At 37.3% G+C, this 22,884-nt stretch overlaps 5 protein-coding genes across 7 annotated transcripts; 3 read left to right on the forward strand and 2 right to left on the reverse strand.

Moving 5' to 3' along the window:
• The first annotated feature begins 65 nt into the window (after window positions 1–65).
• Window positions 66–10,074, forward strand: LOC114520286 (thyroid receptor-interacting protein 11-like). Of its 2 annotated transcripts, none has more exons than XM_028540520.1 (17): window positions 66–261; window positions 778–854; window positions 937–1,047; window positions 1,196–1,381; window positions 1,646–1,927; window positions 2,129–2,648; window positions 2,940–3,043; window positions 3,263–7,459; window positions 7,540–7,661; window positions 7,757–7,920; window positions 7,998–8,101; window positions 8,333–8,432; window positions 8,510–8,591; window positions 8,756–8,870; window positions 8,993–9,085; window positions 9,181–9,485; window positions 9,715–10,074. In XM_028540520.1, the coding sequence occupies exons 1-17, from the start codon at window positions 156–158 to the stop codon at window positions 9,821–9,823; spliced, it is 6,777 nt and encodes a 2,258-aa protein (XP_028396321.1). In that variant the 5' UTR covers window positions 66–155; the 3' UTR covers window positions 9,824–10,074. The 2 variants fall into 2 exon arrangements, with proteins under 2 accessions (XP_028396321.1, XP_028396322.1); XM_028540521.1 differs by having other exon boundaries at window positions 2,940–2,983.
• A 57-nt stretch (window positions 10,075–10,131) lies between these two features.
• LOC114520308 (prostasin-like) lies at window positions 10,132–12,301 on the reverse strand. Of its 2 annotated transcripts, none has more exons than XM_028540551.1 (4): window positions 12,039–12,301; window positions 11,037–11,210; window positions 10,793–10,963; window positions 10,132–10,707 (listed from the first exon to the last, which is right to left on the reverse strand). In XM_028540551.1, exons 1-4 carry the CDS (start codon window positions 12,088–12,090, stop codon window positions 10,229–10,231), a joined length of 876 nt encoding a protein of 291 aa, XP_028396352.1. In that variant the 5' UTR covers window positions 12,091–12,301; the 3' UTR covers window positions 10,132–10,228. The 2 variants fall into 2 exon arrangements, with proteins under 2 accessions (XP_028396352.1, XP_028396351.1); XM_028540550.1 differs by having other exon boundaries at window positions 10,133–10,707; window positions 10,793–10,966.
• On the forward strand, window positions 11,145–18,134 carry LOC114520288 (cleavage and polyadenylation specificity factor subunit 2-like). The gene is given in 24 exon segments (XM_028540523.1): window positions 11,145–11,216; window positions 12,100–12,193; window positions 12,575–13,466; window positions 13,469–13,503; window positions 13,751–13,910; window positions 14,042–14,147; window positions 14,245–14,374; window positions 14,443–14,479; window positions 14,482–14,560; window positions 14,673–14,761; window positions 14,838–14,936; window positions 15,043–15,110; window positions 15,193–15,247; window positions 15,345–15,512; window positions 15,658–15,761; window positions 15,862–15,964; window positions 16,140–16,298; window positions 16,505–16,556; window positions 16,644–16,701; window positions 16,780–16,867; window positions 16,946–17,086; window positions 17,153–17,332; window positions 17,510–17,647; window positions 17,737–18,134. Coding segments are annotated over 22 exon segments (2,256 nt in total). The 5' UTR covers window positions 11,145–11,216; window positions 12,100–12,193; window positions 12,575–13,352; the 3' UTR covers window positions 17,830–18,134.
• Window positions 18,135–18,199: 65 nt separating this feature from the next.
• On the reverse strand, window positions 18,200–20,456 carry LOC114520302 (sphingolipid delta(4)-desaturase DES1-like). Its single transcript, XM_028540542.1, has 2 exons — window positions 20,307–20,456; window positions 18,200–19,431 (listed from the first exon to the last, which is right to left on the reverse strand). Exons 1-2 carry the CDS (start codon window positions 20,386–20,388, stop codon window positions 18,503–18,505), a joined length of 1,011 nt encoding a protein of 336 aa, XP_028396343.1. The 5' UTR covers window positions 20,389–20,456; the 3' UTR covers window positions 18,200–18,502.
• Window positions 20,457–22,146: 1,690 nt separating this feature from the next.
• On the forward strand, window positions 22,147–22,830 carry LOC114520312. The gene has a single exon (XM_028540556.1). The coding sequence runs from the start codon at window positions 22,168–22,170 to the stop codon at window positions 22,633–22,635; it is 468 nt and encodes a 155-aa protein (XP_028396357.1). The 5' UTR covers window positions 22,147–22,167; the 3' UTR covers window positions 22,636–22,830.
• The last annotated feature ends 54 nt before the right edge of the window (window positions 22,831–22,884 follow it).

A 22,884-nucleotide genomic window follows, 5' to 3' on the forward strand; every position in this document is an offset into this window, starting at 1 on the left:
TTTGAGGTAAAATTTTCCCTCGCGTCAAAGCGCGCAGACGAAGATCTGGGAACTAGCCACAATATGTTGCCACATCATCCGTGATTCGTTTATTTATTTTTCTAAGTTAAAAATTTATTTTGAAATTTATTATTTAATGTTGTTTTGCTTTCAAAATGTCGTGGTTAAGTACCAGTTTTTCGGAAAATTTGACAAACATAACTGGGCAAATCTCTACTTTCACGAAGGACATGCTGACCGAAGGCACGGTTGAAGTGGAAGGTAATATCATTGGGTTCTATATTTTCTTTATATTTTGTATTTTACACTTCAGATTTGTAGGTGAATTAGAGGTATGCAACGTTGGGATAATTATTTGTGCCATGTACTACACTTTTATGGTATTTTATTGTTTTTAATATGGTATATAGCAAGATAGAATGCTATTGTATTTGTTAGTGTGATGCATATATAGATATACGTAAATGCAATTATAGACTATTGGTCATGGTCATACTAGAGTGACAGTAAAGGATTGTCCACAGATAGTTGGCTGTGGATATATAGGGTGGAAAACAGACATCATATTTACCAGACATCTCAATGATGTACCCACGTGCACATTCCATGTAGATCACCAATGAATTTCAGTATGGTGTGATCTAGTTGAATATAATATATATTTATGGTGAAAACTATCAGGTGTACAGTTTACAAAGAATGCACCATAGCATAGGTATTTTGCTCAGACGGTTAGATAAATGATGTATTTATTGATTTCTTGTTTGCACTAAGTAGATCATGAGACAGAACTAAAGATTGTTAAATCACGTGTTAGAGAACTGGAATTAACTCTGTTCACACAGAGAGAAGAGGTATGCTATATCTCCCAATTTCACTTGCAATATAACAATAGTAAACACTGATTAAATAACTTGTTCTTCCACAACTAACCAGTATGACAGAGTGAAGGAACTCAATCATGAGCTTGAAGAAAGAGCTGAAGCTACAGAACTTCAGATCAGCAGTATTTCACGTGAATATAGGGTATTGCTACAGGAAAAGGAGGTAATTATTTTCCTATATATGATGATCTGTGCATATACCTTATTTTACATCAATACACTCTTTGTAGAGATCATTGCTGACAGAGGTCGTAGCAGCATACTGTATACTAGTGTTTTATATTGATAAAATCACAATATTTTATGTTTAGAATGAAAATGCCCAGTTAAGAGAGCAATTGGAAACATGGAAAGAACATGGTTCAAAGCAACCGCATGAGAGATTACCAAGTTTTAATGAAGATTCCTTTGTTGAAAGCACGAGTCAGGATGAGGTTCAATACCTCAAATCACTTGTGAATAAACTACAAGAAGAAAAACAACAGTGGAGTAAACAGGTTAGATTGAAATTGTTTCTTATTAAGTCTAATCCTACCTTTGCTATTTCCAATATTCACATCTCCCTCTCCCCAGCCACGTTTACCACCTCCCATCTTCATTATTTGTGTCCATGTCATTCTGTACCATTTTTCTCCTTCATCCTCTCTGCAATGTTTACCAACTCCCATCTTCATTCTCTTCCACTTCTCAACACCAACCTGATCTCTACATCCATGTAACACCTTCCTCCTGTGTAAGGGATTTGTTTGCATCTCTTTTAGAATGAGTCAGAAAATCTTCACAAGGAACTGGATCATTACCAGCATGAGCTGGCGACCTTACACACAACATATTCTCAGAGGATTGCTACACTGAACAAAAAACACAAACAAGAAATTGAAGAACTGGAATCTTTTCATCAGGAAGATTCAATAAGAATACAAGAACTTGAGCAGCAACTTGTCAAATTTGAGAAAAATGTGGAGAAGACAGAGGACATTGTTCTGGAATCTGAAAGTGATTTTGAGATAATTAAAAAAGAGTCAACTGAAAGTGACTTACATGTGAGTGAGGTGATTGATAAAGCCTGAAGGCAGGGTTCTGTAGTTGAGCCCAACCAGCATTTATTTATAATTTCAAAGCAAATTTAGGATAGCTATAACTGCATGCATGGTAATATCCCTATGGCTGTCACGTAACCACATGTGTTTATTTCATTGGAGTTTTTCAAATGTCTCAAGAGTTATGTCATTTGTTTTTCTTAGGCGCTGTCAAATGAACAATCGTCGTCCTCCGTGACCGAATTGAAAATCATAATTGACCGTCTACAGTCTGAAAATAACGAGCTTAAAGAAAAAGTTGATCAATTTGTTCTCGAGGCAACACAGAAGGATTCCGAAATATCTTCCTTACGACAGGAAAATAGCGATTTGAGTGAAAAACTAAACAAAGCTCAAAAGCTTGAGTCTCAAGGCTTGCAAACGAGTGATTCTGGTTCAGAGCTAGCTCACTTGCAACAGGAAATACGAGAGTTGACGGAACAGCGTGATCAGGCTGTTGTATCTGAGGCTCAAACCTCGGCATCGTTGGAGAGTTTACGAGAAGAACTCTCAAGACTTGGTGCTGTCACAATGGAACTCATGAAAGAAGTTGAACAATCACAAGGTGTCGATAAAGAGAAAAGCATTGAGATTGAATCTTTGAAGAAGCTTTGTCAAGTTAGAAGAGCTTCTGAAGGTGAAGGTAGTGTGGATGAGGTGATGAAGTTGAAAGACATGTTAGCAGGTTTGTTTGCACAGTTTAAATTGGGGGATGAAGAGAATTATCATAACAATCAAATGTTGCAATATTGCCGTCAATACTGAAATGTATATTTGCAAATTTCTCTATCGCGAGTTCCATCCCAAGCTCTATCGCAATTCGCAACTGTTTTGTACTTCTGAGGTTTGTTTATAAAGAACTGCGAACCGTACTTGAGCAGTTTGGAAATGTGCACTTCAATATTGATGGAAATCTTGCGGGAAAGAGAACATCCAGTTTGACTCCAAATATTCACCAGCGTTCCATCTTTTTCAGTACTTTGGCAGAAATATTCTTCAGTTGTCCTTGAAAACGAGAAGGTCAGGCTTGATGTGATCAATATAAAACGAAGACTATTAAACCAAGTGCAGGATAGACATGTAATAATCTTGATGATTTTAACCTTTGATTATTAACCTTTAATCAACTAATTATGATTTCAATCACTGTTAACGATTATAATCTTGGATAATCATCGCAATCATTAAGATGTTCAGGTAAAACTGACAGACTATGATCTCTGGTGAACAGGTCACAGTCTGTACATGGGCGGGTTCATGAACCATTACAATCATTACTATCTCACGATATTTTCCTAGGGCGACACGAAATCTCTGTTGAACGGCCTGAGCGAGGCGCGCACGAAGCTGACCAATCAGATTGAAGGACAACAGGAAGAGAACACTATGGAAAAAGATCAACTGATCTCCATGATGCCTGGAGTAGAGAATGATATCGAAGACCACGAGGAAAGTTTATCTCGACTTTCGCAACAACATAATGAAAACAAGGTCGCAACTAGGGAGATAGTCAATGATTTTGGTAGACGATGGTCCGTCAGCAACCATGTTGCATCCCTACAGTCTGAGAAGGCAGTTCTCGAAAGAACTATTGTTGGCTTGGAAGAAAAAGTTCAAGAACTGGAAAAGCGACTCGAGTGCAGTGACACATCTCGTAGCAGTGTCTCTACCGTTGTGTCGGTTGATTCTATTAGAGCTGCACCTGATCTACAAGAAGATGACGGCGTCTTGACGTCTACACCTCCAGAGTCTGCAGAATATGGGGTTTTGACTCAGAATACTGGGGAGAGCCGTGAAAACACCAGGGAAGATGATGACAGCAATCATAATGAAGGTTATGATAATTGCTCTAATGAGGGTTCTAATGAAGTCGCTAATAAGGATTATAATATGTTGATGGATAAATTAAGAGAATACGAGGAGATGATTCAAGAGTTTGAGTTGATCAAAGATGATTGGGAAGGGGAAAAAGAAGCCTTAGAGAATGTCGTTGTTCAACTTAGACAGAAATTAAAAGAGGCCACTTCAGCTGGTCAGATATCACGCGAGAAGGAGATACGATATATAAATGATATAGAAGAATTATTAGTGAAGAAAAACTATGTTAGTGATGAAGAGTTGAGAATGGCAGAGAACTCAAGAGAAGATCTTGTTCTTTCGTATGTTCTGGATTGGTTGAAAAAAGACAAGAACCATCAGGAAATGATCGTTGAAGCGAGAGACGCTAATCAATGCTACATGTCTCCCGGTACAGGAAATGATCCTTTTCAAAATGAGTTGGGAATCGTGAGTGAGGAAAATGCCAAAGATTGTGAAGTTATGAAGAAGCCACTACCGGATGACATTACGATTGATCAGAGTGACAGCTTGAATGAACTACATGCAACGAAAACAGAATTATCAACTGCTCGAGACGAACTCGACCAGACTAACGCGAAGTTGAACGAGACTTTGAGCAACTTGGATAAAACCAGAATCGAAAATGAGAGACTCGATGTTGAAGTTGGGGAAGCCACGGAAAAAATGTTGGATTTACAATCGAAGTTGAAGATGTTGAAAGATGATCTTGAAAATAGTGAAATGAACTTTAACCTCACGATCTCTGAGAAAGACAAAGAAATTCATAAGCTAAGAAACACTGTTGAACAACTGCAAGAGGCTTTGTCGAATTTTGAGAATGACAAAGGAACCATTGTTTTACAGCTTCGAAACAAGATTGAAAATCTGCAAAAGGAATTGGACGAAGTGATGTTGTCGCGTGAAACCATGGCAACTCAGCTTCAGGAAAGTAAACAAGAAGTGACGTTGATTCTGGAATCTAGAAATTCTCTCAACACACAACTTTCTGAAATGGTGCGAGAAAAAGAACGATTGTTAGAAATGGTGAATGATAGAGATGCAAGAATCGAGGAACTGCAAGACGCTTATGACTCTGTTGATCAGAGAATTACCTTCCTTCAAGACGAAGGAAAAGGGAAATCAGAGGCATTTAGTGAATTGAGCGAAGAAAATTCACTTCTGAAGGAGGAAAAATCTGATTTGTTTAGTTTACTGGAAACAAAAGACATTGATCTGAGTAACTCTCTGCGTGAGACTGAAAAATTATCTGAACTTTTACGTGAACAAGAACTAGCAAGCGAGGAAATGAAAAGACAGAACTCGGAACTTGCTCAAGAATTAGAGAATTGGAGAGTTCAATTAGATCACATCAAACAAACCAAAGAAACTTTGAACAAAGAACTGGATGCAAAATCTGAAGAAATAATGAGCTTGAAAGAGAACAATATAGAGCTTTCTAATCAGAGTTACGAGAACAACGCTGAGATTTCTCAGAAGTTAAGCATGCTTGAGGAATTGGTATCTGAGAATTCGTCATTGAAATCTAAGAATGAGACACTAATCGAGGCTTTATCAGAGAAAAGAATTTCCGAGAAAGAGATGATGGATTCTTATAATTTACTTGTGCGTGAAAAGGAGCAACTTGATGCGAGCTTTTCTACGAAATCTGCTGAAATGGATGTGGAAATTCGTAGAAAAATTGACGAAGTCGAGGTGCTTCGTTTAGAAGTCGCTAGACTCACCAAGCAATCTCAAGAGAAAGATCACGTAATTCGGACTCAGGTATCAGCAAACCTAGTCAGCGGTAGTGATAATGACGTCATCCCAAAACAAGAACACATTCGTCGTATCTTGCAGGAGAAAGATGTGGAGATTGACGCGTTAAGGACTAAGAACGAGTCTTTGTTGACTTTGTTTGCTGAAAACGAAGATGAGAAACGAAGGTCTGGCGAGGAACGCGAGAAGCAAATAACTTCAATGTTGGAGCGAGAAGCGAGAATGTTTAATGAAATTAATGAAAAGAATGATCAAATAATCGCACTTGAAGATCGCCTGGAAATGTTAAACATAAAATCAGCGAGCAAAGATCAAGCATCAGCTCTTATTCATGCTGAGCACCAGAAGTTATTACATCTTAATGAATCACAAAGCGAGGAAATTGGTCGGTTACGTGAGAAAGTCGCTACTCTTGGATTGCTTGTGGCTGAAAGAGACCACAGCGTCAGCAGCGAGGTGCAGAGGTTACGACAGAGAAACTCTGATCTTCAATCGCAAGTTGATGCATTACAAGGAGAACAGGAGAGACTCCTGGGGTTAGTTCATGACAAGGATAAGCAATTATTGAGACATGAAACACCAAATATTGTGCAAGAAACTCCAATTGGGAAAAGTCAACAAGTAGTTGTTAACGCCATGCCCTCGCAGGACTTAAATAACCACCTGTCAAGTTTTACACAAGAAACGCTTGTTGGAAGAAGTCCAGAGGTACTAGGCTCTGGGTTTAGTCATGCAAACCTTTCTCAAAATCAGGACGAGGTGCGAAGACTCTTTGAGGAAAACCAAAAACTATCCAAAGAGACAACGACTTTGCGAAATTCCATCGCATCGTTGAATGATTCTGTTAAGACTGAGAGAAAGAACAAGGCCAGTCTGGTGCAGGAAAATAACGTCGTCAATCAACGTTTGCAGGCATTTCAGGCGACAAAGATGGAAGACGATAAACATTTGAGACGACTTCAACTTGAAGGAGAAAAGCTTCGAGAAGAATTGTCCGCAAAAGAAAGGCAGATATTAGCAGAAAAAGAAGAGAACAACAGACGTATTTATGAGATTAATACTCTAAGAAATGAGAAGGAAGAATTGCTTCTAGAACAGAGTTCACAAGTTGAGGGACTGCAGAGCAAGCTTAGTTCTTTACTTGATGTAATAAGTAGCGATGTGGATCTTAAAGATGAACAATTTGAGATACTTGAAAACCGAGAGGATTTTGAAAAACTGGTAACTAGAGTGAAGAGCCATCGTGCGAAGTTGCTAAGCGATAAGGAAAATGAAGTACGATGTCTCAAAGAACAAGTGGAAACGTTGAGTTCTGTCCAGAATATTTCTAATCCGCAATTAGAAGCAAAATTAGAACAGTTTATGCACGAGAAAGATGTGATGAACCAGAGAATGGTTGAAGTGGAAAATGAGAAAATAGAACTACTGGAACTAAAGGAAAATGAAATGACGTCACTTCAGACGCAAGTCGTTGATCTTTCCAATATTTTGAAGCAGAAAGAAAGAAAATGGTTGGCTGAGAGAGACGCTTTCTCGGAAAAGAATAAATTGCTAGAAAAACGATATCAAATACTGGAACAAGAAAGAGATTCTCTGGTCGAGATGAAAGTGAAATCTGAGAATGAAATATCAATCTTGCGGGATGAGGTTACGACACTGACCTCTTCAGCTGATGAGAAACTGGACGTTGTTTTACATGAGAAAGACAGGCGTATCAAAGATTTAGAGAGAGAATTGGAACATTTGAACCACAGATGTTCCCAGAGTTTAAAAGAAGCGCAAGATATGAAGAATGAGCTGGAAACTAGTAAACAACTTACACAAGAGTTTGAAATGAAAAAGGAAAAAGAATTGGAGAGATTACGGACTCATCTTTTGCAGGTAAGAATCTGAGATTAAGATAAATAGACGAATCCTCGAGATAGTTTACGTTTGTACATCTAGATCATCATTCATTGCAGGTTGAAGACAGTTACACCCAGGAAGCTTTGGCCAGCGAGGAACGGGAGAATGAATTACGGAATCAACTAGAACAAATTCAACAGCAACTGTTGACCAGCTCTCATTCACTGCAAGACAGCAAGTATGTTAACATTGATACTTCTTGCTACAGAGTGTTGAGGTGAGGGTTCGTCACCATATTCCGTGTTTCACATATTTGCATTTGTCCTTCGTTAGTCGCACGGCATCGATGAGAATGGAGAACCTTCAGGAACAATTAATAAACATAACCGCTCACCGTGATGAAGTGCAGGCTCTGTTAGAACAATCCCAGGAACAAAGTCTTCAGTACATGAGAAGTGTTGAAAATCTTCAAATGGTTCTAGAACAATTCCAACGAGGTATGGTTGGCGTAACGCTAGACACGCCTGAGACACACCTGACAGCCGTTGTTAAGAGATTATGATATATTTTTCAGAGAAAGAATCAGAACTACGAAATTTACATGAAAAGAATCGAGAGCAGTTGAACGAGGTCAGGAAGGAAGAGACGAGATTACGTGAAAGAGAACATGAATTACAGGTAATGACAAGTTGTTGAATGAGGTCCGTGGAATAACAGGAATTACTGGTAATGACCAGTTGAATGAGGTCTGTGGAATAACAGGAATTACAGGTATAAGACAGCAGCCTCAGAGTCTGAGAGGCAGCTGCGAGGAACAGCATCAGAGTTGCTCTTGAAATCAGACTGCAAAATCAAGTTGTTTACAGGAATCGAATGCTATCTCACCGGCGCTTTCTTTGTCGTTTCTAGCAATTATTGGAGAATGCCTCAGACACGCTCAACAAAGCAGAAAGAATGAGTCAAGATCTGAAAATCAAGGAAGACGAGATTGAGAGTTTGAAGCTCACGAGTAAGATGATCTTACGAGTATAGAAACGTAATTTGATAGGAATAAGAAATTATCGTCTTTTTTTCCTTTTATTTCAGTTGGAAATTTGGAGTTGGATTTACAATCGAGTCACGACAAGTTACGAAAGCTCACGAGCAATAGCGACAACAGGATTGAAAAGTAATTTAATTTAGTGTTAATTATTAGAGGAATGGGTACAGTTTCTAGACCTAGCAGGGTATATATTAATAATCCTGCATGTGTATTGACCCAGTTGTAGTTGAACTCAATCTATCCATTATAAAACAAACCTTGTTTTAATCTTTATCATTTTCCTTCTTCAGAGGTCTGATGAAGAACATGTTGCTCGCATATTTCAACACATCTGAACACAAACGATGTGAAGTCGTTGGTATTCTTGGTCATATACTGAACTTCACTGAGGAAGAAATTAAAAAGGTGAGATCTTTTTGAAGATTTTTACCTCCAATTTATGATAAATCGACAAGCACGTTAGTTAGAGTATAGAACGTTTTCTACAACTACAAGTTAACTGGTGGGCTGTGGTTACCTTATCCCAGGTTGGCACTGGTTCTCACCCACTTCAATCAACTGGCTGGTTCTCAGGCCTTCTCTCATACTCTGGTAGTAATCAGTCCCAACAACACGATAAGGTAAAGTCTGTTTAAAGATTTTATTATATCTATATTACTCTTTTACTAAAGTTCTATCCTCACACTCTCTGCCTCACACTCTTTATTTCTTCCAGTCGTTCTCAGAATTGTTTGTGAGTTTCTTGGAAAAGGAATCAGAGAATCAGCTTATGTCTCAATCCGAACTCCAGCCTCCTTCATCCGGCACCAGGCCTTCACCGGCTGAGACACGACCGACTAAAAGTGTGACTGCAATCCCTGCTAGGCTACGGGATTCTCCATTACCCATCAGTCCACTTGCTTCTTCAACACCTCTTGGAAATACGAGATCTGTCACACCTTCATCTAAACCCGTCGTGACTAACCCACTACTGATGAATGCTGGGAAAGAAGGGGACGCTGGTGGAGCGAATGGGACAGGGTAAGTTCTTGATCTGATTATCCCAGTACTCAGGCACACCGCGATATTCCTCAATAATTGTTATATCTGACTTCATATATAGCAGGGCTGATTTGTGATTGTGTAAACACAAGAGATACGAAACAACACTACGTCTGCCTCTTTCACCTTTTATTCGATTCCTCCAAAGACCTTTGCCTCGTATATTTATTTACTGTCAAATCTCACTACAGTATTTTTCATTCATCAGAACTGTTGACAATGCGTTGCTTGGTTCGTCGTTACGAGCTTCGCTGGATCTTCCCAAGATTTCAACATCTTCCTCGACTGCCCTCAGGCAGATCTTGTTCAACAACTGAACTGTGGAGTTGCGCTATCAATGTCGGTATGAATCACCCAGATAATTAGCTTCAAACGTATGCTACACATCCCCATTAGATAGCCACCAACCAGGAGATTGATGAAATCTCTGTCAGACGATTGTGCTTTGCGCAGTAAAGATTTCTATTCGCCAAATTAAATAGTATTATTTTTAGATAGAAATTGCACAAATATGCGGCATATTTTCAACCGAATAATCAAATCAATGAAATGCGATATAAGTATATCCACAAATAAGCATTCGTTATAGATTCAGATTTTTCTGATTGATATGAAATATCTTTTAAAATACATGATTATATATGATAAAGATTTCGTATTGTATGTATGTACAAGATCAACCTATGATTATAGAATTGTCTGGAGACTTAAGGACCGCATATTCAGCCTATGCGCTTGTATAGAACTTTAGATCGCGAAGCTTTGATCGTATGAACAACCCAGGGTCCAAGTGCCTCCATATTTGAATATACCCCGTATTTATGCGGCATTGCACACTTGTCCCCCCAGGACACTTGACCAACTAAATACCATTTAGTTGTTTTTTGTTTCTTTCCGCAAAACAACGGTCCACCGCTGTCATACTGGCATGCATCTCGGCCACCCTCCTCGTAGCCAGCGCAAATTGCTCGCTCGTGAACACTGCCATTGTAGGACTCAGGACTGTTGCATTTCTCTCGAGAGACGAGCTCCACTTTTACCTCTCGTATGATATTTTGTATAGCATCTGCAGAGAAATAAGTATGACCCCAGCCTGCAATGTAACATTCGTGACCTGGATGAAATCTTATACCATTTCTCAAAAGCCTGATCGGTCGTGTATAGTTCGAGTATTTGATTTTGCCATTAAGTTCCAGTAAAGCTAAAAACAATGAAAAATAACGAACATCTCAATAATATTACCCAGTTTTTTTTATAATACCCAGTCAAAGTAATTTTATACTTACCGACATCATTATCATCGGGTTTATCAATTTTATAAGTGTCCCATATACTTGTGTAATTTGGGTGACGAATTATCCGTTCCACGCTAAAAGTTTGCTCATGACTTTCATTTTTGCTCAAGTCATGTTTCCCGACTTTGACAAGCCAATCTCTCGGGTCATGTGAGGTGTGAGCTTCTAAAAACAAAACAAAATATTTACACCCAGACTGAGCCTCCATATTTTCGATATCAGTACGGGATCTTACCATGAAAGCAATGTGCAGTTGTCACGATCCATTTTTTACCAACAATTGAGCCCCCACAGTAATGTGTTTGGTTGAACCAGAGTGATGCTATCCAAGGCCATTTTCCAGGTTTTTCAACTGGTTCTCCTCCAACTATGCGTTTCTGTCGATGCTCGATACTCCGACCTCTGTTCACTACAGGTAAATCACAAAAAAACTCAGACAAAATAGCATTGTAAAATTATCCTGGATATTGATATCAGCTCAGCACGGCGCAGCTTGATATCTTTTACCCCTCTCTGAGGCAGATTGACATGTTGATAAATAGAAGTTAAAAAACAACGGCTATCATGTTTTAAATAAACGTATATTTGTGTTTTGTATCCTAATTCAGTCATGATGTAAACATTCTTCTCGTTCTTCGAAGGATGTGTGAATTGAGATATCGCATAGCAGTAAATATACACGAGTGTACTTGCACGTATCTTCAGCCGTGTTTTACACGTATAAAGTCGTTACGTAGCTAAGGTGGAGCCTTTGAACATTAGAGTAGTTGATTGATGAGGAAAAAAACTCGTAATTTTGCGCTTCTCTACAACGAAAACAACTGATTACAACATGCCGTGAAGTTTGATTGCCTAAACTTTCCTATCATTCCAAGACGTCTAAGCATTCAATCGCATGCACTCTATATTTTCAATGACCTCGTTGTGTTAAAGGATTATATAGTAAGCTTGCTAACAATCTCAAGTAACTTTCACATTGTTTGTCGTATAACAAAGTTCTCTTCATCAGACCTTTTCAGGAACGTGAATGCAACACATACCCATCATATTTTCGTAAAACATGCTAGAGATTCCTTTATGCATTTAGGTTTTCATTAATCCCAAATTTCCTTTTTCATACTTTCTCAATTTAACGAATTAAGTGACACAACAACAAAACAACACAAAATACACTGCCTGAAATAGTTTCCTGGAGAAGAATAAAATCTCGTAAATACCTCTGTGTGGCAATTCTTACCTAGCAGGAACACAAGTAAAAAATATAGCAGCATTTGATAAGTATTAACCATCTTTAACAGAATATGGTCTTGATCAGCTTGACAGTACGTGGAGCTTGAAACGTTTATACTTAGAGCTTGTTACTGTGGTATTCTGAGGATATCAGGTCACTAGGTGAGTTCTTATATTGTGACATTGGTCATATCCACATTCCAGTGTAAATTGAGAAATTTCATCGGTTTCTGTTTAACTGACTCCGTGATAATTGGTGTTGATTTAACAAAGGAAGTTAACATTGAGATTCAATCAACGATTGCAAACTATTTCACAACAGGGTACAGTTAAAATAACAGTATCAACTACTCATAAAAATAACAAGTTTTTCTGATTATCGCGATTAATATTTGCGGTTTTTGCGTAAAAAATGGCCATAAGAATTTGCCTGCTAGAAAGACTGAATAATCGAGAAAATTCGCAACAGCAGAACTGAGAGAAACCTCGAGATAATTCGGTATTAACAGACAATCCAATAAATCTAGTTTATTTTATTTATAGTATCTCAAATGAGATTAGCAGATCATCAACATTTCATGCACTCCGCACATAATGTGAGCACCATTTTGCCGCGCAAAGGTAGGTGAAAAGACATTCAACTGTCTTCGCGGTGACCAGTGACCATAGGCCACCACCAGCAAACCTATCAGCATGGTCTCCCTCGACGAACCATGGACAATATCCGAGGACTTACTGAGCTATTTTAAAAAGAATCGAGAAACGTTGCTATCCGAAAAATCCTTCGCCAATAATGCTCTTATTATAAGAGCTAAAAGAGAGAGATGCACTACAGCCCCCAGACCCATGATGTTTGTTCACCTTCCTGCATAACTCTGGGGATTATGACTGGGGCGTTGCTGTTAAAAGGCGTGCCTTGCGAGGAAAGATAAATTGAGTGGTATTTAAAGTTCACTACAGTTCATCGACGCTATAGAAACGTAATTTGTAAAAAACGTATTTTGACTAGAAAACATTTTACAGCGAAAAAAAGTCGAAAAGGACGGAAGTGTCTGTGCTGTAACTCGTTCTATGCCTCCAACGCTTCACTCTCGGTCAAATTCAAAATGGTGGACGTCGTGGAAGTTCGGAATTTATCTGCCAGTCTGAATTTTCACTTGAAAAAATTATGCTTTTTTATTCCTTTTGGTGATTCTAAATAATATATAGTCTCTGCTGTGTCTTAATCCTTGGCAGGCCGGTTTATTGGAAATTGCCTCATTTTGGAAAGGCAGAAAGTTTCATCAATTGTAGGGCAGACTGGCCACGAAAATCTTCTAAAATGACTTCTATCATCAAGCTCACAGTTCTTTCAGGAGGACAAGATGAGACTCCACTTGCTTATCTCTTACAAGTCGATGAGTTTCGGTTTTTATTGGACTGTGGATGGGATGAATTTCTGTCAGTGGAAAAGCTATTGAACCTATAAAACGGTTAGTTTACTTTAATAGTTGGATGTTCCTTGTCACATGTACAACATTCTTGTGTTCATATTGCTTTATGGTCAGGGATCTGTTTAGGACATGATTGCCTGATCTTTGCCCTAGCTTAATCAGCTTTATACAGCACTTGCTAATTAGGTGAAGTTGTCTAGATTCTGGAAAAGGGCATAGTCACATAGTAAAATCATAGTAAAGTTTGTGAGATGTGTTAATGCTAATGGTGTATATATTTTTAAAGACATGTAAATCAAATTGATGCAGTATTGATTAGTCATCCTGATATCTACCATCTCGGAGCATTACCATATCTTGTTGGTAATGCTGGCCTCACTTGCCCAGTCTATTGCACCATTCCTGTTTATAAGATGGGACAAATGTTTATGTATGATTTTTATCAGGTAAGAACATTACATTTATGTGTGTTATGTAAGAAAATCCTTGTTTACAATTCCATGGTACTCAGAAATCACCTTGCAGCTATATTTTTATGTTATTTTACATATTTATCATTGAATTTTAATTATTTTAGTCTTGTCATAATTATGAAGATTTCGAACTTTTTTCCCTGGATGATGTTGATGCGGCATTTGATCAAATTATCCAGCTCAAGTATTCCCAACATGTTAGTTTGAAAGGTACTGCTACCTCAATTTGACTTTAGTTTGTAATGATTTAGCTCAGCGTTCATCAGGGTTGAGCTAGCATATTTGATGATAATAATTCCCAATATAGGCAAAGGTCATGGTTTAACAATCACTCCATATGCAGCGGGACATATGATTGGGGGTACAATGTGGAAAATTGTTAAAGATGGTGAAGAAGATATAATATATGCTGTGGATTATAATCACAAGAAAGAAAGGTTGATAATTTGCAATGAAATTATTCCTAGTAATGATTTTAATATAATGCTGTTTGCATTATTTTTAGACATTTAAATGGTGCAGTTTTGGAAACACTAAGTCGGGACCTTCGCTACTTATAACTGACTCTTACAATGTCCTCAATTTTCAAGCGAGGAGGCGAGATAGAGACACTCAACTCATGTGTATGTAACAAATATTGTCAATGAGAACTTAATCTTGCAGGAAAATTTGATTCTAATTAAAATAATAATTAAAAACAAGAGTAATCACTGAAGATCAGAGTCTTAATTGCAGCACAAATCTTGAAAACAACAAGAAGAGGTGGCAATGTTCTTCTTGCAGTAGACACAGCAGGTCGTGTTTTAGAACTCTCACAGTTACTAGTAAGTTAATACTTGATTTCATTTGTTAGAAAATTATCTTTAATGATATATAAACGCCTGTCCTGTATTTTTTTAGGACCAGCTATGGCGGAATCCTGATTCAGGACTTCTAGCATATTCACTAGCTTTGTTGAATAATGTTAGTTACAATGTTGTGGAGTTTGCTAAGTCATTGGTGTGTAACTGAAGTTTTCACATTTCTGCATTGATCAAAGGACTTACTTGATCTGTCTGCAATTGCAAAATAATGTTTTGTATATGTCATATGTGTCGATCTCTAGGTTGAATGGATGAGTGATAAAGTGATGAAATCTTTTGAAGTTGGTCGAAATAATCCTTATCAGTTTAAGTAAGAAGCAGCCTGCTTTTTAGAAATTAAACATTTCAGTAAACATTTGCACGAACAATACTTACTCTTTTTTTTATTTCAGGTATTGTAAACTTTGCCACAACCTGGCTGATTTGGAAAAGGTCCCTTCCCCAAAGGTGAATACAAAGATCATGAAATGTTTTTATACCTTATTAGGTTACCTAGTTAGAATATAGTTTATTTAATAATTGACAAATTCTTATGCTATCCTAGGTAGTACTAGCTAGTATGCAAGATCTCATGTCAGGTTATGCTAAAGATTTATTCATTGAATGGGCTGAAGATGAGAGAAACAGTATCATATTCTCAACAAGAACTGCACCAGGATCTGTAGCAAGAAAACTCATTGATAATCCTGGCACTACTAAAATCGATTTAGAGGTACAGGATTCCCGATGTACTTTACCAATTTAATTGTAACCTTTCTGGGGTGATCAGCTGGGATATGTTTGCATTGCTATCCAGAAAATTCAATGATACTGTTGGGAAAAGGGCTTTTCCAGTTAATTGTTCAAAACTTTTTCAGATCAAGACTAGAATCAAGTTAGAGGGAGCAGAATTAGAGCGTTACTGGGAGGTTCAGAAAGAGAAAGAAAAGGATAAGAAAATAACAGACTCAGGAAACAAAAGGTATTTCTTTGAACTATCTCAAACATGTTGGAGATGCCTGTAATAATAGCATTTGCAGTTTTAAGTACTTAAGGCTATACACTGTAATATCTCCCATCAGCAAAGAAACAATTGCAGAGAGTGACAGTGATAGCGAAGATGAAGGAGTTGGTTTGACATTTGGTGGAAAAGCAAGACATGATTTGATGATGTCCGATGAAAAGGTATTCCCAGGATTCCTATTTCTTCTCAATGTGTTTCAAAACAACACAAAAAAATTTATGGATTCTTGATTTAGAAACTTGTTCTACTAAATGAATATGTAAAGCATTTGAGAAACATTTAATTACAGAATCTAGCACAAATTTGTTCCTGACAAATGCCTTGCCTTCTTTGCAGAGAGGAAACAAGAGTAGTTTCTTCAAACAAGCCAAATCATATCCCATGTTTCCTTGTAAGGAAGAGAAGGTGAAATGGGATGAATATGGTGAGATTATTAGACCAGAAGATTATGTCATACCTGAAACAACTTTGCCTGAAGAAAAGAAAGTGAAGACTGTAAGTTGTTTGTAATGGAAGACATCCTTTTTGTACCAGGCTTGATCTTTTGCAATCAATTTCAGATTGCAATTTCAGGCAATTTGGTTTCTGTCCTGGTTTTCTGTTATAAGAAAGCTTAACCAATCGGACATAAACTGGAATTTTGGAACAGTTTTAAAGCACATTAAATTTATTTCATCAATGAATGTTCTTTTTAAAACTAGGAGCCTGCAGATGCTGTTATGTCAGACACAGAAATGGTTCCTGTAGGAAATGGTATGTATTGTCTTTGTGATGTCCTTGTGAGGACTATTGGGTAAATTTAGGTGACTACATCATTTGACTTGCATATTCTTTCTTTAGATGATCGTTTTAGTGTTCCAACAAAATGCGTAGTGGAGAAACGAACAATTGATATCAAGTATGGTTACCTAATGTAGTGATTTGAATATTTAGTTCAAGAATAATTTTAAATAAAACCACTATTATTCCCATCTAGGTGTTCACACATGTATATTGACTTTGAAGGAAGATCAGATGGTGAGTCTATCAAGAGAATCATTTCTATTGTCAAACCAAGACAGCTGGTAAGTTGTGAGAACTCCAGAAGTATCTGATATTAGAAGTCAGTGGGTCAATAAATAGACAATACTTCTTCTGTCCAGGTGGTTGTACACGGCAGTCCAGAAGCAACTAAACACTTGGCAGAATATTGCCGTAGAAATAGCGATATGGAAGTGAAGACTGTGTTCACACCAAATACTGGAGAGACAGTGGATGCCACTAGGGAAAGTCATATATACCAGGTGGGTATGTATTTATTTGAAATAATCTGGTGGAGCTCCTCAATTCATGGTTTTACCAATCTTTAGATTATACTACGTGACTCCTTGGTGAGTGCACTTCAGTTTTCTGATACGCGTGATGCAGAAATTGCCTGGGTTGATGGACAGCTTATCAAGGAACATTTGAAATCTTTACCACAAGAAGATATAATGGATGTGGATACCTTTGATTCAGTACCTGTTTTAGAACAACTGCCTTTGACTGAGGTACAGTATGATTTCTAGACTTGTTGGGTGGGTGGTTGGGTAATGAGGAGGTGTGCAGGTAAGGTGGGGAGGAATACACCCAAACCTGTGTTTGAACTGTGTGGTTGTGGGCACTGTGGTTAGATTTATTAGTGCAGTAATCCAACAAAACTCACTATTTGGGTTTCCTACTTTTAGATTCCAGGTCATGATCAGGTGTTTATAAATGATCCAAGGTTGTCAGATTTTAAGCAGATCCTTCAAAAGAACGGTATTCAGGCAGAATTTGCTGGTGGAGTCTTAGTTTGTTGTAATGGTGTGCTCGCTATTACCCGGGTAAATCATATGTCAATCAAATACTGGTGAATGAAGTTATGGGAATTTCAGGAATTGTTTTCTAATAAGAGTTAATTTTCTTCCCTTAGAATGAAGCTGGACGTATTGGTTTGGATGGAGCAGTGTGTGATGACTACTACAAGATCAGAGAGCTACTGTATGAGCAATTTGCAATCTGTTGAGAACATCCACTAATCCCTCTCTTGTTGAGACACAAAACCAGGTAAAAATTGATGTAATTAATTCCCTGGTATCAGCAATGAAAACAGCATCATTTGGAAAGGGAAAAAAATTGCATTAAGGAACAAACCCAGTAGGCAGCTATGCAAATAACAGATGTGCGCAGATGCAATGCAGCTGCCTAAATCTTTGTGCTCTGACTGCTATCAATTACGCTGAACATAAAATCCTTTCTCTGTTCATTTCATTTGTTTCATCCATTTGTAAATAGCATTTCTATGCAGAAAAAAGACATCACCAATAAACCACAACGGATCAAAAGTCCCTAATGTTGCAAGTCTTTAGATATCATATCTACTTTTATCAATCCAGTGACAATTACAAAACAAGTTTTATTGTGCAAAGATTTACAGTTATTGTATTTGAATAATTAATTTCGGCTAAAATTTATAACATGCTATATATGTGCATTTAAATGCAAACCTTTATATCATTCATTAGCAAGTTTTAAACATCTGAAATAAACTAGGAAAGTGTGAAAAAACTTTCACATTCAAGAGGTAAAGTTCAAAGTGGACAAAAATGTACCAAAGGCAAAAGCCTAGTGTGTAACCTACTTTCAAACAGTGGTGGTTTACAGATGGTATTATTATTTTTGAAATTTTTTTTGTGTGTTCAGTTACTTTTCTCCTCAATTGGTTCAACACTTTTTCCATTTTTGAGGTTGTTCAAAGCTTGTTTGCGTTTTACTCTTGCATAAGGACCAATGGCTGGGTCTGTTATAAAATCATATAAAACTTTGACCCAGGAGGTATGGTGTGGTAATGCGTTGTAAAACTCTGGTGCAATCTCTCGTACTTTTGGAAGTAACGACCCTGGAATGTTTGGGAAGTCATGATGTTCGTTATGATAACCCACGTTAAATGTCACCATATTAAGAGGACCATAGTAGGAGTATGTTTCAAATCCTTTCTTAAACATATAGTGTTCTGAGATGAAATGACCTGCAACTGGGTGTAAACCCATACCCAATAAACTGGCAGCAATCAGGTAGACCAAGGCTTTGGCACCAAAGAGGTAAACTATCAGAACATCAACTCCAAATTGGCTGACAAAATTAAATATTTCCATTGGTAGAGGTGGTTTGGGGTTGACAAACAATGGCCGGATTGTGTAGAAAAATGGTTGCATTATTACCCAGAAGAACTTTGTGAGGGTGTTGGTAAATAGCCTGGTTTCCATCTCGCTGGGTAAGTCAACATCTAGAACATCCTGTCCTTGGTAACGGTGGTGTTCTAGATGGTACTTTTTGAACGAGAATGTGCATGGAACACCGATAGGTAGGTTAGCAATCATCCCCAGGATTCTGTTGTGCCATGGCTTTGAATAACCAAATCCTGCATTATGTGATATTTCATGGATAGCCAGAAGCAATGCATGGTTTATGACACCACCAAAACAATATGCCAGTATAAACACTGCAGGCCAGTTAGCATATTTTCCTACCAAATATGCAGCAATGAACTGAATAAAAACCAGGCTAATTACGACGTATTTGAATTGGTAATCCACCACCATAAGCTTTTTAATCTCTGGGTATTTTTCTAAAAGATATGAGCACAGAATATTAATCTTTTAAGCCAAACAACTTAGCTTTCTATTATTCGCATGCTGCCAAAGGAGTGGTCGTGTTTTGCAGCTGTCTTATTGAATTGCTATAAAATCAAGCGTAACTAATGACCCATCCTTTCTAGAGAAAGTTATAGAAATAAAGTTTGAATAACTGTCGTAAATGTTATCCCAAGGCAGACAAGTACGCAGTCGGCTTTACAGTATTTGAACTTGTTATAACTTGCACGAGTTTGTTTGTATAAATCATTTAAAGAATACGAAACAGACGAGGACTCGCCGCTTCGCTATACTGCAGCTCCTTAAAACATTAGAAACACTACAATTATTACACTTTGCAACCTCTTTTGTCAAAGAAACAAAGAGATATATTTAGGGCGCGTGCTCCCGTGTGAAACGAGAAAGATTGAAATTTTAACAAATTTTAACCTGGCTTTAATGTCAAATTGCAAAATAAATACGGCGATATGTCAGGACGGAATGCAATATATTTTTCTGTGAAAGTGCAAGAACTAATGCTTTGTATTTGACATTCAACTACAAGACATAGGAAATGCCACTCACGACCAACTCGGATGTTGTCCAAATGAAAATGGAAAGATTGAAACATAACAACTGGTCCGCCATATAAAAAGTTTCGCAAACGCACACCAGTTAATTCAATATTTGTAATTCGTAGCTCACTAGAGGACTGTAAATCCTTTATAGATTTAAGACAGGCTAAATCTATAGGCAGAAAACAAACCGGCCGGCGCTGAAATCACGTCTGAAAATCATTCAAATTAGAGCATACAGTTGAAAACACACTTCAATATACGAATAAGATAGTAAAAAGCCGAAACAAACGTACTTAAAATTTCTTTTCTTCTAGTAGCGTGAGGTTCTTCTGTATAAGACCATTCAAAATCCGTTCTTGATACCTGGCCTCCCATTTCTAGCGTTTGAAACAGCAGAAAGGGTTTTCCTTGTACAAACTCCGCCTTTGAAAAGAAAGACGATTTGAAAAAAATTATGTTTATTTAATTATCTGTGACGTCAGATCGTCTGATACCCAAATTTCAAATTGGATAAAAATTTTTCTTCATATTTTATAATTACTATTACAATGAAATGCTATCATTTCAGTCCTTTTTAGGGAATGATTAGTTTTCTACTGTGAAATTTTAGTGTTATCTTTAATCGAGGAAAGCGATTTTCCGTAGGAATGATAGAATTTCAACATCCGATTATTGGACTTTGCGCTCCCGGAAGTAATTTGTCATGGTGTAGTATTTATTTGCATACCAAGTTCTACTTTATTTGAATACAATTGCGCGAAGAGAAAGTTGTAGCTAAACAAGGTGCAATATCACCGGAAAAACTGAAAGAAATAATGATAAGCTAGCTTTACAGCGAAATTAACCAAATAAATAATTTGAATGTGATGCAGATATTGTCTTCTTCGCAGCTGAATTGTTTCGAAATTGTTGCGAAATCTGCATAAAACAGTCCGTGGATTGTTCACCCCCTGATATTTAATCAAATTGTGTTGTTTCCGGAGGGTTGTTCTGATTCGGGTTTCAAAATCAATCTGTGTACCCCCCTGAATGTATTAATGGAAAGTTCGGAAAACCGGGGGGGAAGAGAAATATTAGGAATAAACAACTGTACATGCATCATGCTTTTCAATACTTTTCGACGAAGTTTTCTTTTTACAAAATCTTTTGTACCTTTGACAAAAAGTTGTCCAACACTACAAGCCAGAAGGCTCCTTTGTACTAACACAGAATGGAACAAAAACAAACTAGACAATATTGTACAAAAGAGCAAAGTTGTTGTTTTTATGAAAGGAGTTCCAGCTCAACCTATGTGTGGGTTTAGTAATGCTGTGGTCCAGATTTTGAGAATGCATGGAGTTGATGAATATGACAGTTACAATATACTTGAGGATGACGAGTTACGGAGTGGTATGAAAACATACTCAAATTGGCCAACTTTTCCACAGGTATAAATGAAAAAAGATGGTAATTTGATAGTAAAAAATAAGGTAGTATTTAAAATACTGAATTATAGAATAAATTTTGGAGGTGAAAGGTATTAATATTAAAATGTATGATGCCTTCTCAATATTTGGTACCATTATGGCATGTAAAAATATGGCATAATTATGTTATAATGTCATCAGCTAGCAATATCTGTTGTGCAATGGTTCAAATAAATGGTTAAAGCAATTGTTCAAATTGGTTTGCCAACCTTACACTTGTAGATTACATTGTTATTTGTTATTCAAATTTTAGGTCTATGTTGGTGGTGAGTTGGTTGGCGGTTGTGATATTATGATACAGTTACATCAGAATGGAGAGTTGATTGAGGAACTTAGTAAAGTTGGTATAAGATCTGCTTTGTTAGATAAAGAGAAAGACAAATAATTTGTTACTGTGTGGAATCTATGAAGTACATTATACTTGATGTTTTGTAACCAAAGCATCAATGGTTGGGTTGGTTACAATACAAAAAACACTATTAACTCTCTATAGTGTGGAATAATAATAATGCGACTATATGTGTCACAAAACGGTTTTGCAAAGAAAGAAAACAGTGTTCAATATATATTTTATGATATATCATGTTTTGTGCAGTGAACTTGTTTTGTGTCTGTGTGACGTTATATTCATTTTCGCGCGTGTTGGCGCGCAAAACGCGAGGTTTAAATTTTTTATTTCAAAACAAACATGGCAGCCCGTGGTTCCTGCGTAGGACTTTACCTTGCAGTTTTACTTGTTTGTTCAACATGTGTTACACTGTTAGAGTGTGAAAAAATGAAAGTAACGGGTAAGGTCACTGTTTCTGGGCAAGACGAAGGAATAAGCTTGGGCAAAGAATCTTTTTTCACCGTGAAGCTTGAGGACACAAGTCTTATGGATGCCAGTGCTGTAGTTTTGGGCAAATATGAACAACTGCTCCCGTTAGGAACAAAACTCGGGCCTGAAGGATTGAACTACACAATTATTTTTGAAAAGCCAAAGCATTTGGGACCAATGAACTCTTTATCTGCAGTATTGAATGTTGGTTGGAAACCAACTGGCGACGAGTGGATTCGTAAAGGTGATTACTTCACTGACACATTTCACCCCGTCGATTTGAAGCAAGAAACAGAGCCAATTGTTTCCGATATTGTCATGGTCCATTACCCCAAGTAACACTTGAGAAGATAATCTAAATAGTCCTGTGTGTGACTGTGTGTAGTAAAGACAAGTCGATCGATATTGCAACATGGCAACGTGTCGATCGTAACATGTCAACCATTGACAATTGAAAATATGTAATTTTAGTGTTAGAACAGCTGTAAACTTGTAAACTAATATCTGGAAATAAAATCAAAACCATTTATTGAATTGGATTGAAATTTCGTGTATTGAAAGATTGATTATTCTCCACTTTGTGCAAAC

Source organism: Dendronephthya gigantea, unplaced genomic scaffold (genome assembly GCF_004324835.1).
Source record: "Dendronephthya gigantea isolate DGI-Jeju-01 unplaced genomic scaffold, DenGig_1.0 000015F, whole genome shotgun sequence".
NCBI lineage: Eukaryota > Metazoa > Cnidaria > Anthozoa > Malacalcyonacea > Nephtheidae > Dendronephthya > Dendronephthya gigantea.